At 32.2% G+C, this 14,977-nt stretch overlaps 1 protein-coding gene across 1 annotated transcript; it reads left to right on the top strand.

Annotated features, from left to right (window-relative positions):
- The first annotated feature begins 206 nt into the window (after positions 1 to 206).
- Positions 207 to 1,242, top strand: LOC144545334 (putative glutathione S-transferase GSTU6). Its single transcript, XM_078293922.1, has 2 exons — positions 207 to 593; positions 725 to 1,242. Exons 1-2 carry the CDS (start codon positions 273 to 275, stop codon positions 1,103 to 1,105), a joined length of 702 nt encoding a protein of 233 aa, XP_078150048.1. The 5' UTR covers positions 207 to 272; the 3' UTR covers positions 1,106 to 1,242.
- The last annotated feature ends 13,735 nt before the right edge of the window (positions 1,243 to 14,977 follow it).

Here is a 14,977-nt window from a genome sequence, read left to right on the forward strand (position 1 = left end):
CCAAAATTTGAAAGGAACAATACCACATCTTGGTAAACACGAAATTAGTCCACAGCAGAACCCGACTCTATCATGGATTCAACGAAGGTGTCATTGCTGACGCCAGACGGTACATATATCGTATTCAACTCGAACACGGATCCATATTCTGAGTTAATGCATATCACTTGTATCTTATTTAAGCCCCCATACAACATACAACACAGAGAAATCATATCATATCAATTTCCCAAAGGCCAAAACAATTAATCCTCAATTTAAAGTAAATTAAAATGGCAGAAGGTGATCTCAAGCTATTAGGAGCATGGCCTAGCCCATTTGTAATCAGGGTCAGAATGATTCTAGAACAGAAAGGGTTGGATTATGAGTATCTTGAGGAGGATCTTTTCAACAAAAGCGAGCTTCTTCTCAAACATAATCCAATTCACAAGAAAGTGCCGGTATTTATCCACGACAATCGAAGCATTTGCGAGTCGTTGGTGATTTTGCAGTATATTGATGAGAAGTGGTCTGGTACAGGGCCTCCTGTGCTTCCTGCTGATCCTTACGAACGCGCCATTGCTCGCTTCTGGGCAGCTTATATTGACGATAAGGTATATAAATTATTAACTTTTTAATTTCACTATCAACTGCAATATATATAAGTGAATTTTTTTAATTATATGATTGAAGATGAATCGCAAAATTAACAAATGTTTCACTTTTTTTTTTATCGTTTTGTCAGTTGTTCCCTTCATTTTTAGGTATTGTAAAGGCCACAACAAAGGAGACCAAGGCAGAAAAAATTACCGATACACTTGTTGCACTAGAGCACTTGGAAGAAGCTTTCAAAAAATGCTCAGCTGGGACTGGGAAGAGATTCTTTGGTGGAGACTCCATTGGATTTGTTGATGTGACTTTGGGTTCTCACTTGACATGGATCAAGGCAGCAGAAAATATGTCTGGCACCAAGTTGGTTGATGAGACAAAAGTGCCATTACTTGTAGAGTGGCAAAAACGCTTCCTCGATGTGGATTTTGTGAAGTTTGTTCTCCCAAGTGCAGAGAGGGTGGAAGAGTATGGAAGAATGCTTCAAGCTAAATTTAATATTGCTTCTGTCAATTGACAAATTTTTAATTTGGGGCATAAAAATAAATAAATGAATTGGGATGTGTATGCGTGTTATTGTGTATGTCAGTGAAATAATGTTTGTATTTTGAAAAAGTAGTATTGAAGTGATATGAAAACGGATTATTTTTTTTACCGATTTGTTTTTAGATATATAGAAAAAGTACGAGTTAGTCAAAATACACATCAAGCCTACTGTTGCATTTTAAATTTAAATATTACTTGTTATAATTAGTAAGAGACAATCAACAACTTGTTTACTAAACTAAAAGATAGACAATTAACCTACCGCTGCAGCATTTTGCACTGAAATAATCTGATTAAGCTTTCCATGAACCCATTACTGGGTCTGCCCGAGAAGAATCCATCCGTTGGCCGCACCCAGTTTGCCAGCATATCTAAGTTTACTCGTCCACGTCCAATGTGTTGAACAGTTGTGCTGATACATGTGTGCACATTTAGCCACTGTTTGTGCTGCCTGGCGCCTGCCAGTGGGGGAGGTCTTCTACATCGTTTGTGCAGACAGCCTTGACAAGGACTTTACAATCTGAAAATTGGATAAATTTTTTTTTCCGAGTTTACCCTTGTGTTTACCAGTATTTGGTTTAATACCTCCAAACCTTCAGATTCTAATGGGTCTTTTGTTGTTACCGCCTTGCCGTACACTCTGACCATCTGTCCTGTTTCATCATAGAGTATGACACCGACTCATGCCTTGACAGATTGGTCCCACTATCGATCCGTCTACCATCAGACTTGCTGTGTCAGGCGGAATTAGTACTTCTGGTTCATCTCCAAGCAGCACCATCCTTCGAACTGACTATATATATAAAAAAATCTTAGATAAAATTTGTCCAGTAAATTTTTGAGACACTCCAAGTATCCAACAAGATCTTGACAAACTCAAATAATTTTATCAAATTGCCACTTCCAATAATGGAGATTTCAATTTTACATCAGCTAGCTATACCAATTATCCATCCACGCCACACACAACACACAAAACCACACCAATTATCTGGTTCCTAAAGGGATTGAAAAGACTCCGGTTTGGTTGGTTTCACACAAAAGCACCACAAGACAGAATAAGAAAGAGAAAAAAAACACAAGATAACAAAGAGGGGTATTTCTGCACAGTGATTCAAAATATTCATAATACTAATTTCTTCGCAATGTCTAGCAACAAAATATTCATAATACTAATATCTTTGACTCACTTAAAGAGACATGAGAAAACATGAGTAGAACTAGGGTGTTCTTAAGTTCACCAAGTCTCTTGGTGAACTCAAGTCTAAAACTTCTTAAATCAGCTTCAAATGATGAATCCGAACCGTTGAAATCCGTCCATGTTACGAGTAATGCATCTACATGTGAAAATTTTAAACATTCGAATTAATTTAATATAAAGTCAATCGGTCAAAATTAGAAGGTTAATAAATTAATTTTGATGCATTCATTTTTTGAATGTTTTTTTAACCGCTTGACTTTATGTTAAATTAATTCAAATATTTAAAATTTTCATATGAAGACGCATCACTCGTAAGGTAGACAGGTTTCACCGGTTCGGATTCGTCAATTAAAACTGATTTGATGGGTTTTAGACATGAGTTGAACACCCTACTTCTACTCAGAAAACATATTGCATATGAATCCAATTAAAGACTAACAAAAATTCGGAATTCCAGATAATAAAAAATGAGGGGAGTGTTGGAGATACTTAACAAAATTTCACCTCCATTGGAGATGCTTCAGCTTGGTGTGTAGTATAACTATTTTTTCTGTTTTTTTTCCCTCTTCTGATATTTACCAAGTTCTGGTAATAAACACAAAGATACTGTGTACCATCAACTCTACTACAGCCTCAACTGTTTCCAATGGCTCTTAAGCCTGATAATTATGAGAAATATCAATTATTCAATTAAGTCCTTACCCCGAATAAGGTCTGATATTGAAAATCTTGTTAATAAAACGCTGGAAATGAATTAGAGAACCTTATATAGAGAGCCCAGATTATAATTGGCCCAACGGTAAGGGCACAAAAAAGCGTGAGTGCATTTCTAATTTAAACAAAATCATGCAAATCATTTTCGAGCAAATAATTTATAAAGTAAATGTTGCTTCAATACAAATTTATTAAGAATGTAATGGTCCATACCTGTAGGCTCTCGCATTGTGTTTTATTTTGTTATTTACAGTCAATTTGCTTCATGTCATGGAAGTCTCAATTTGTATGATGTTCCTATCCTGTATATAGATAAAAGTACAATTTAATTTTATGACTAAATCACGCATAATTGATCATCTTATTCATGCTGTTTAAGATGGTATTTTGCAACAATTCTGATGATTTCATAAGTTTAAAACTAATCATTGTTTAAATTATGTTTTAAAGTTGAAGAAAAAATAATCCAACACAATCAAATATAAAATTTCATGTTTAAATAGTAGAGGAAATCAATTTAATACAAATACAAGGAAATGCAGTTATTCTAAAGTAACTAAATAGTTAGAATGAAACTCATCATGTACTAATTAAACACTCACCAGCTAGCACTCCTTAGAATGGAGCTCTTAATAAAAAAATAATTCATTGCCGGTTGTCTGATCACAGTTTTGATAACGAGCTTTAGGTACAGTATTTGTCATGGTCATATGATATGATTTGACATTTTTGAAGGTTGAAGACGACAGTTGGAGTTGGTTAGATCTCGAAAGGCATTACAAAGGAATTATGGAGAGAAGATCCATGCCATGACGACTCACACTCTTCATTGTTCGAAACTTACAAGTTATTTTTTCAAAATAGCTAGGGACATTTAATTTGTATTGCAATGCAAATAATATATAGATATAACATTTTTTAAATAAAAAGTTGTATGTGAATTTTATGAATAATATGGAGAAAAAGACTGCATGTATGGTTCTTATAATTCCTCAAGAAAAATAATTTAGAGAATTACCGTAAAATAATATATATTTTGAAATTAATTACCGGTTGTAACCTTGGCAGGGGTTTGTTATTGATGTGCAATATGCAGTTTCTTAACAGTCTAGCTACTTCTGAATTGCCAGTACTGTGCTATGTGGGGGTAGGATCAGGATGGCACTGGCAGGATGACCTGACCCTCACCAGTGTTGCTGTGTAGTCGCATTCCCCAAAGATCCTTCACTGTTTCTTCTGCCCTTTTACATAGACTACATCTGTTCAGGAAACTCTTGTTACTATATATATATCTACAAATCCCTTTATTGACAATTTACCATACCATGCATGTTTCAAAATATGTGATGATTCATGAGTTCATTTGAATGGTTTAATTATTTTTCTTTCTCTTTTTATAAAATAATCATTTGATAATTCCTTAATTTGACAATTTCTTTACAAATATAGTTTAATTAAAAAATTTAACATTTTAAGCATAATATATAATGTCAACATATCAAGCTATTTGAAGATTCAATGGTTCCAAAGTAATTAAACAGTATTTGAGATACTTAAATTTCATGAAATTTAATCATTAGATGAGTGAGGTTACGCTACTTCAGATCGAACTGTCCGTGTTATGTGTTTGTATCTCTATTTTTAAACTCTTCTAAACAGTTGATCTGAACCGTTCAACATAATCTTTATATGAAAAAATATACATAGAGACCAAATTTTACATTTCATATGAAAATAATGTTGAGATGTTTGAATTGACTGTTTAGTCTTTGAAAATGGAGAAATTAATCTCTAACACAGACCAATCTGCGCATGGCGAATTTATTTTTAAGTTTCAACTTTATTCTATTTTTAAAAAAATCATTATTAAAGAGTAATTAGAGTGTAATTATAAGTAATTAATGAGTAATTTAAAAATAATTTAAAAAATACCTGTAGTCGCTCAAAAAATCGTCCAAAATCGCCTGTCTTTTCTTCTCTCTCTTTTTCTCTTTCTCCTTCTCATAGGGTACATTCAATAAAACGTCTTTTTAAGGGTATTAATAAATTAAAATGACGGCAATTGTCCAAAGCCCAGCACAAAAAGGTCAACTAACTTACCTAATTTTAATATGCAGTTCATTACGGTTTATGTGACGCGGTAGGCCATGCCATAGAAGCATACCAATATATTATAATATAAAATTATAATCTAATATCGATTTGGCCTTTAGCAGAAAAATATAAAAAATTGAAGTTACATCTCTACAGTTATTTATCTCATGTCATATAAGTCTCAATTGTATGATATTCCTACCCAATATGAAGATATATAGAAATACCATTTTTATGACTGAGCTATATATGATCATCTTATTCATGTTGTGTGCTTATATTATATATAAGATGTCCTGCAACAACTCCGATTATTTCATAAGTTTTAAAGTATTCATTAATTGTTTTAATCAAATATAAAATTAAAAATGAAATATTAGAGGAAATCAACCGAACAAATAAAGGAGGAGATGTAATCATTCAAAATTAAACGTGTTTACTATTAATCATTGGATATTCAAGCAGGTAATATAAATAAAATAGATATTGTTATTAAAATTGTGAAGAAAGTTTTAACTCTACCAAAATCAAACTCATTCAATAATTAAATTTAGACACAAGTTGTGCTTCTTGATAAACAAGTTCATTTTTAATCAAAATTTAGGTGAAGGCCAACTAAGAAGATGTGAAAGAAACAGAGAAGCAGTTGCTCGTAGAAGCTAAACATTAGAGAATGCAACTAGTACAGGCTTGATAAAGAATTGGGCACAAATGCTAAATTGCACACCATATATCATCTTTAGCAAATTTCTACCATATCAAGAGCACTTGTCATAATTTTGATGGACCCGTGGTCAAGTGGATGATGCACATTGATATTGAAATAGGTATCATGCACTGACCTTTTTGTGATAGTGGAGACAATGTTGTGATATATCCTTCACAGGGTCAGTGCTGGAAATTAATGTGATGCACAAATGTTATATTGACACTTACATCTAGGTTTTATGGTGGTCTTTTTTTCTTAAATTGTTTAATTAGTTCATTCCAAGCATTGATAGGCTCTGTCAGGTTCTCTTTTTTTCTAGCTTTTCTTTTAATAACCAGATTTTCAATGTCTGACCTTATCCGGGGTTGGAGTTCAGAATAATGGATCTCGGTAAAGGCCATGGGATTTTTAATTTTAGCTCCTGTATTTTTTTAGGTTGATTTAGAATAATTCTGAGTTCTTACATACATCTCATTTTTGTATAGTATATCTATGTACTTCTTATGTTACATATTTAAAAAAAATTAATTAAAAATTAAATATTGTAAAATGTGTCTCTAATCAATTTAATATTTGGATGTCTATATCAAATTTGAGTCAATTTGGAATTTAAAAACTTTAAATTATTTAATGAAAGACAAATGTCTCGCAAAGCAATTCAATTTCACCCATCACAAATGTTGGATATAGGCTAAACTACCTTTTCTCGTAAAATCAAACATGCTTGAGAGTTTGAAATCTGAAAACAAAATCAATATATTAATTTGGAGTCGCACGGCCCCTTAATTAATATATATACCACCCAAAAAAAGGAAAGAAAAAAAAAAGATAAAGAAAACTGTAAGATAGGACAGTATATTTTTGTTTGAGCAAAACCCAATTTAGCTAATTGAATGGTATATATCGTCTATATGTCGTAATCCTTCACCTACAAAAACAAATATATTTCTGTTAGAGCAGAAAGTATAAATTTCATAGCATCCTATATTATAATAAAAGATAAGATTTGTGCAAAGAACAAGAATTGATCTGCAATTTAGATAGTAATATATCTGGTCTCCTTACTTTATTTGTAATCGGAATAATGTGATTTGGGGAAAACAGTTGAAGTTGTGGTTGTCTCACGGTCAATTAATTCTGATTAACAATTGTGGTGGCCAGATTACCAATTTGTCCCCTTGCAGATATTTAAATATGAGAAATTCTGGTATGAATCCAAAGTTTTACTTTTACGGAGAAGTATAATATCAATTTTATCATGAGGAAATAAAAGAGATGATCTAACTTAACTTACTGTCTCAGTCTTCATATAATATATATATAACTAGCAAGGCCAGAACCAAATCGGTGATGTCAAATGCATAGGTGAACCTTGCGGACAGCATGGCTTATAAATCTGTTTCCCATAGTCAAAAGCTTCAAAATTATGTTTTAAATGAGATGTTTCAGCATCATGAAAGCAGCGCTGGACTTGATCAGTAAAATAAATGCAATTCTTTTGTATATCATCATGACAAGAACTCAACACCGCGTAGAAACAATTGGCACCAAAAAACAAAGCATCATTCTTTAAGCTTCTAAGATAGCTCAACGAGTACCAAGAACACATAAACTTAACTTTATACAATTTTACTTGCTTTGGTGCGTGATTTTCCAAACTAACACTTTCTCTCTTGTCTATCATCAACATAACGAGTTCATTGTTCCACTCTAGGAGGTACTTTGTCCACCCCCAACAATCAATAGACAAGAGCAGAGCAGAGCAGCCACGGGATGGGTTGGTTGCGACGAAAGGGAGGGAACAAAGGGAGGTAAGGGCAGATTGCGGAGGCCCACAAAGTGCACACGGCAGAGAGTCGGATGGAGGTGGTGACATCGAGTATGTCTGTGATGGAAAGCAGTAAGTCGGGTGGAAGATTGGCCCATGAGCAGAGAATCTGGCAGCTCATATTGTTAAGTGTTAACATACATCAATTGAATATATGTGCAATTGGATTGGGGGGCTGGAGAGGGAGGTGCTTTGATAGTGTAAGAGTTTATATATTGAAGCGATGTCGTGATAAAGTATAAACAATTTTTTTTTTTTTTATTAAAATTTAGGGTGGGAGCTATATATGGGTACATGAAGAAAATATATAGGCAGTGTGTTATTCATTATCTATTTAGAGATATATTTAATTAAAAGAAAGCTATTTATTGAAAATCTAAATTAAAATAAAATATTGTATATATAGAGTCAAGGTTATGATGTCATCAGCAGTATTTCGAAAGAAGTAAATTGTCCGAAAGTTTTTTGTTTTTTCTAGAGAAAAAAAGAAGAAGTAAACACAGGTTCGATTTGAAAACTGATCGATTAGCGGCCGAAATGTCTAATAATGGCCCAAAAATAGTTTCCAAGTAAAAATGTATCATTTCTCTTCTAAAGATAATAATTTCCTAAATTGTGTTCAATCAGCTCTTGAGGACAAAGAATGTGCTTGGAATTTCTTAAAACAATCCAAGCATCCAACTAATTCCAACAAGATCTTAATATATAACCTAAAAATTAGATGAAATTAATTTGTTAGAATGAAGTTATACATTGTATGTCTTTGGAAGATCATATATGCAACAAATACAATATATTTGATACAATTTTAACGCATTGCAAAGAAACCCCAGTTATGGATAATGGACATGTGCAGGTTGTTCATGCAAATCAAACTCTGGTTTGCCTTGGTTCATAGAAAAGCACCACAGAACAGAATAAGAAAAGAAAAAATACACAAGATAGCAAAGAGGGGTATTTTTGCTCATGACAGTGCTCCAAAATATTCATAATACTATCTTTGCAATGTCTAGCAACAAAATGAAGAAGGTCCTTAATGTAATTTCATGGTGGACAGGAACTCCTTTGGAAAACAACAACTCGATTAGCTGACCTTGCATGACTCGGAGTCATACATGTCAATTTAAACTATTTGATTCACTGAAAAGAGACATCAGAAAGTTTATTGCATTGGAGATGCTTTAATTAGCTTGGACATCAAAAAATTGTCATGCATGATTCACTGAAAAGAGACATCCAATTAATTAAGAGCAACAAACATTGAAAGCACTGTTAGAGAAAAAAAAATTCACTTCCATTGGAGATGCTTTATCTTGGAGATGTGTAGTATAACCCTTAAATACAATTTTGCAAATAATACCCTGTAACTCTAAACGCCTTTTTTTTCTGTTCTTTTTTTTTTTCCTCGTCCAATTTTACCAATTTCTGATAATAAACATAATGATATTCTTTGCCATCTACTCTACTACACCCAACGGCTCTTAAGCCTGATAATGTTTTTTTTTTTTTTTGAAAAACCGGATAGTAGCTGACTTAAAGCCTGATAATGTATATATTGATATGTATCATCAATTGTAATTGAGAATTATATATCAATTATCCAATGATTCAATTAAGATATTAATTAACTCTACAGGCCTCTCCTTATTGGCCCAACTGTAAGGGCGAAAGAAGACTGACTGCTGTGTATTTTGATTTTTGAGATCAAGCAAATAATTTATATAGTAAATGTTGTTTCAATCCAAAATTAGAATCATATAATAGTTCATATTTCTGCTCTTGTATTAATTATTACTTTGTTAATTACAGTCATATCGGTCATGACTAAAGCATGTATAATTGATCATCTAATTCATGTTGTGTGGTTATTTAAGATGTGTTTTGCAGCAACCCAGATCATTTCATAAGTTTAAGATAATAATTCTTTCAAAATTGAGCAATAAAAACCCAACAAAATCAAATATAAATTTTAAGAATTAAATGTTAGAGGAAATCAATGAAACAAAAACATGAAGAGATGCAAGTAGTCAAAATTAACCGTACTTACTCTTAATCGTTGGATATTTAAACAGGTAATGTATACTATAATAAATTGCCATTGTTATTAAGATTGTGAACAAATATTTAATTCTAATAAAAATTAATCGTATTCATGAATTAAATTATAGGATTTTTTTTAAGTTCTATTTGTGGATAAAGAAATTCATTTCTAATCAAAATTTAGATGAAAGACGAATGTAAAGAACACAGCAATAAAGAGAAGCAGTTGCTCGCGGAAGCCAAATTGGAGAGTATACTGTTTAGACTTCATAGATAAATGGCTAGAGATGCAAAATTGCATGTATGTCATTTTTAGACCATTTTTATGGTATTAAGACTACTTGTCATCAGAGATGGATTTAACTTGTATGAATGATGATCAATTGACTCTATTTTTTTTTTAGTTTTTAATATTTATGTTAGATTTTATGTATAAAGTAGAGTAAAATGTCATCAGTACTGTAAATTGATTCTCATTTTTAACATGAAAAATTTATATAATTGACCTCTATAATTCAAAAATCTGGCTCCACGCCCTGCTTGTCATGATTATTGACCATAGACATGTGGTCCAGTACGAGAAAGGGGAGGTAGCACATAGAGGTGCTACTTTTACCCGATTACCCGGATCCGATCCGGAACCGAACCGGATCCGACCCGGAACCGACCCGGATCCGATTAATTTAGATAGGGTATGGTTTAAAAAATATAACCGATTAAATTATGGGTATGGGTACAAAATTAATAATTTAATATCCGACCCGGATCCGAACCGGAACCGATACTGTAATGGGTAGGATATGGGTATCATTTAATTATCCGACCCATAACCGGACCCGACCCGATACCCGTATAAATACCCGATAAAATATATATTAATAACTCTGCATCAAGTTTTTGTGTTAGATAATATATTTCAGCTGAGCTATAATTTGATAAAACTTAACCAAATTTATGCTACTGTTTTACACTACCCTTTAATTGCATCCTTAACTGGCCCTTTAATTACGCCCTTTAATTTTTGTTCTATATTATACACATGCGACACATGACACATGATTGTCAAATTTATTCTTCCATAACCAGCTTATTTTATACATTTTTTCTTCTATTACATTCAATTCATAGATTTTTTTGAATTATAGAAAAGGAAATCATCATCTCTAATATTTTACTTTCTAAAAATTATATCTCCTCCATCCTCCTGAATTCAAAAGCTATTAATAAAAAACTGAATTCAATATTTTTTGTTACACCGTGAGTACTCCAAACAACCAACAACCAACTAATAATTTAGAGTTATTATTTTTATTTTGCTATATAGCATGATATATTTTATTATTTATAAACATAATTAATAGTATAATTTTTATTTTGCAGTAGTTTTTAATTTATATTGTAATGAATTATTATATGAGATGTTTAAGAAATTATAATTATATTTAAATATAAATAATTTCTCGAATACTTTGAAGTTGTGACCTATACCCGCTCTGGATCCGGAACCGCCCCGTATCCGAACCGGACCCGATAATCCACAAACAAGTTACGGGTATCTATCTACCCGGAACCGAAAGACTGGATCCGAAATATCTACGGGTAGATAGGTATCCGGATCCAGACCCGACCCGATTTGAAACAAATAAGTATATGGATCAAAATTTGGACCCGAACACTTTTAGGGTCCGGATCCAAATATAATAGTACCCGGACCCGACCCGACCCGATAGCACCTCTAGTAGCACAATTGGCTAGGAATAAGTTCTAGAGTTATTGTACCTAAAGGTCAAGAATTCGATTTCCCCTCACGACTTCGCAGCTTCTGCAAAGATTTTCAAAAAAAAAAAAAGACATGTGGTCCAGTACGTTGAGTTTGTTTCTGAAATCAACCATGAGATATATATATATATGTGTGCGCTTCATTTATAGGATCATTGATCAATGATGAATGTGTGATTTACAAATGTTATATATATTGACACTTGCATCTGGATTCATGGTGCTTTTGGAAAAACATGTTTAATTAGTTCAATATTGTTTAGTAAATTAATACTGCATCTTGTCTCATTAAAAAATGCATGCCCCGTTTGCAATATACAAAGAGCAACCAAAATTATTTCTCTCATAATAATTTATTTAACTATATGTGTAAAGTTTACATCCATTTGAGACTAAATACAAAGTATCTTACGTACTTACCTATAAATTTCAAATTTTCACTTTCTTCGTTTCTTTTAATTATATATGTAAATTATTTTCATGAACTTTATTCAATATATTCATTTTTGGTCAATTTCAAAACATGAAGATTATATTAATTTAAGTTTTTTTATTTATTATTTTGTTTGCTCATTGTTTAGTTTGCATAATTTATCAAAACGAAATGGCTGGGAATTTTTTTAATTAGCCTTTTAGAAACAATGGGGATCTCTTGAAAAAGAAAATTGTAAGTATCTTTTAGGATAAATAAATAAATATATATATAATTAACGATGATAACAAAGTTAAATAAATTTCGGATTATCAGGGCGATTGTCCCAAAATATATAAAAACAAAACAAAAAAAATCAAGAATTGCATGTCAAAGTTAAAAGTTTTTTTAAAAAAAAAAAAAAGAGTCAAAGTCAAAAGTTATGTTGTTATGTCTTAAATAAATAAAAAAAAGCCCACTTAGAAAAGTAATGACATCACCACAATTCAAGTATGTTGAAGACTGAGCATATTGCAATTGAGTTTAAAAATGAATTAAATGCAGATTTCCTAATAAAAATTTAGGTGAAGGGCGAATGAATAGATCTGAAGATGTCTGAAAAACAATTGCTCGTGGAAGCCAATTACGAGAGCATACTGTTTAATTAGCTGTTAATTTCTATAGAAACAGAGAGATGAGAGAACTTGTAATTTTTCTGATTTTTTCTTGTGTATTGTCTAAAGCATATACAACGGTATATATACCTTCCTTTCTATTTTGTACCGTTGACGTTCCAACGGTTCATTTCTAACTATTCTAAATTACAATTTTACCCTCCTCTTTATTTTACAATTTAACCCTTCTAATTTACTCTATTCTTCAACACTCCCCCTCAAGCTAGGATTATAAATGTCGATTAATCCTAGCTTGCGTGTTATTTCTTCGAATGCTTTTGGAATTAGTCCCTTAGTGAAGATATCGGCTAATTGGTCTTGACTCTTCACATAAGGGGTTTCAATCTCCTTTGCTTGCACTTTTTCTCTTATGAAATGACAATCAATTTCAATATGATTTGTCCTTTCATGAAATACGGCATTTGAAGCAATGTGCCTTGCCGCATTGTTATCGCAAAACATCTTTATTGGCTTGTTAATCTTGAAGTTCAACTCTTCAAGCAATTGTTTAATCCATGTGAGTTCACTTGCGGTGGATGCCATGGCACGATATTCCGCTTCCGCACTCAATCGTGCCACGACATTTTGCTTCTTGCTTTTCCATGTGACTAAGTTTCCACCTACAAACGTGCAATAGCCGGTTGTTGATTTTCTATCAAAGCTCCCAACCCAGTCTGCATCGGAATAGCCACACATTTCATTAGATTTATTATTTTTCATCCATATACCCTTTCCAGGTGATTTTTTCAAGTATCTCAAAATTCTATCTATTGCATCCAAATGAGGTTTCCTTGGTGTGTGCATAAATTTGCTAATTTGACTTATGGCAAATGATATATTCGGCCTAGTTACTGTTAGATAAATTAACTTACCTACAAGTCGTTGGAATTGGTTGATATCTTCCAACGACTCCCCTTCTTCGGAATTCAATTTACAATTGCTATCAATTGGTGTTGAGGCCGGTTTGGATCCTAATTTTCCCGTTTCTTTTAGAAGGTCAATGGTATATTTTCTTTGTGAGATAAATAAACCCTTGATAGAATGAGTTATTTCAATTCCTAAAAAATATTTAAGTCTACCAAGATCTTTTATATCAAAATTTTCTTTTAAGTGTTTTTTAACATTGTCAATTTTTCACAATTGTTTCCGGTTATAATTATGTCATCAACATAAACAAAGACAATTGTTGTATCATTATTTTCATGTTTTGAAAATAGTGATGTATCGGATTGGCTTATTTTAAAACCGAGAGAAATTAAATATTGAGAGAGTTTTCCATACCATGCTCTTGGCGATTGTTTAAGTCCATAAATTGACTTGTTTAACCTACAAACAAGGTTAGTATTTTTTTCTTTTACATGACCCGGTGATAGAGTCATATAAACCTCTTCCTCAAGTGTTCCTTGAAGGAATGCGTTTTTAACATCCATTTGGTATAAATTCCACCCATTATTTACCGCTATTGAAAGCAAGATTTTAATGGTATTCATCTTTGCTACCGGAGCAAAGGTCTCTTGGTAATCAATACCATATGTTTGGGTATACCCTTTGGCAACTAGCCGGGCCTTATACCGTTCTATGGATCCATCGCTTTGATATTTTATTTTATAAACCCATTTGCATCCAACGGGTTTTTTATTTTTTGGTAATGGTACAATGGTCCATGTGTCGTTTTTTTCTAAAGCTTGAAGTTCTTCTTCCATAGCCTTATACCACACCGGTTGGTTAATGGCTTCCTCAAAATTTCTTGGTTCTTCCATTTTAGAAATTGAACTAAGAAATGCACGGTGGGTTTTTGAAATATTTGTATATGAAATAAAATTTTCAATAGGATATTGAACCTTATATGTTACGAAATCTCGTAACCTTGTTGATGGTTGTCTATGACGAGTTGACCTCCTTCTAGGTTGTTCTTCAATATTTTCGCCTTCTTCAATATTTTCTTCTTCAATATTTTCTTCTTCAATATTTTCATTTTCTTCCTCCCCGGCTCCACTTTGAGGAGTATTATTATTTTCTTCCTCTCCTTCTCCTTCTTCTTTTTCTACTTCTTCTTCGTCATTTCCTACAATTCTTTGCTCAATAATTTGATTAGTAGACATGGGAATGACAAAGTCATTTGTGTTAATTTGATTATCAATCTCATGTTTATTTTTAAAATATGGCTCATTTTCAAAAAAAGTTACATCTCTAGAAATATAAAGTTTTTTATTTATAGGATCATAGCATTTATAACCATTTTTTTTTAGATGAATATCCTAGAAAAATAGCTTTTATAGAAGTATGATATAATTTATCTCTTTTATTTTGGTGTACATAACATGTACATCCAAAAACTCTTAGGTGGTTAAAAATTATTTTTCTTTGGTAAATAATTTCTAATGAACTTTTA

Source organism: Carex rostrata, chromosome 27 (assembly GCF_964058835.1).
Source record: "Carex rostrata chromosome 27, lpCarRost1.2, whole genome shotgun sequence".
NCBI lineage: Eukaryota > Viridiplantae > Streptophyta > Magnoliopsida > Poales > Cyperaceae > Carex > Carex rostrata.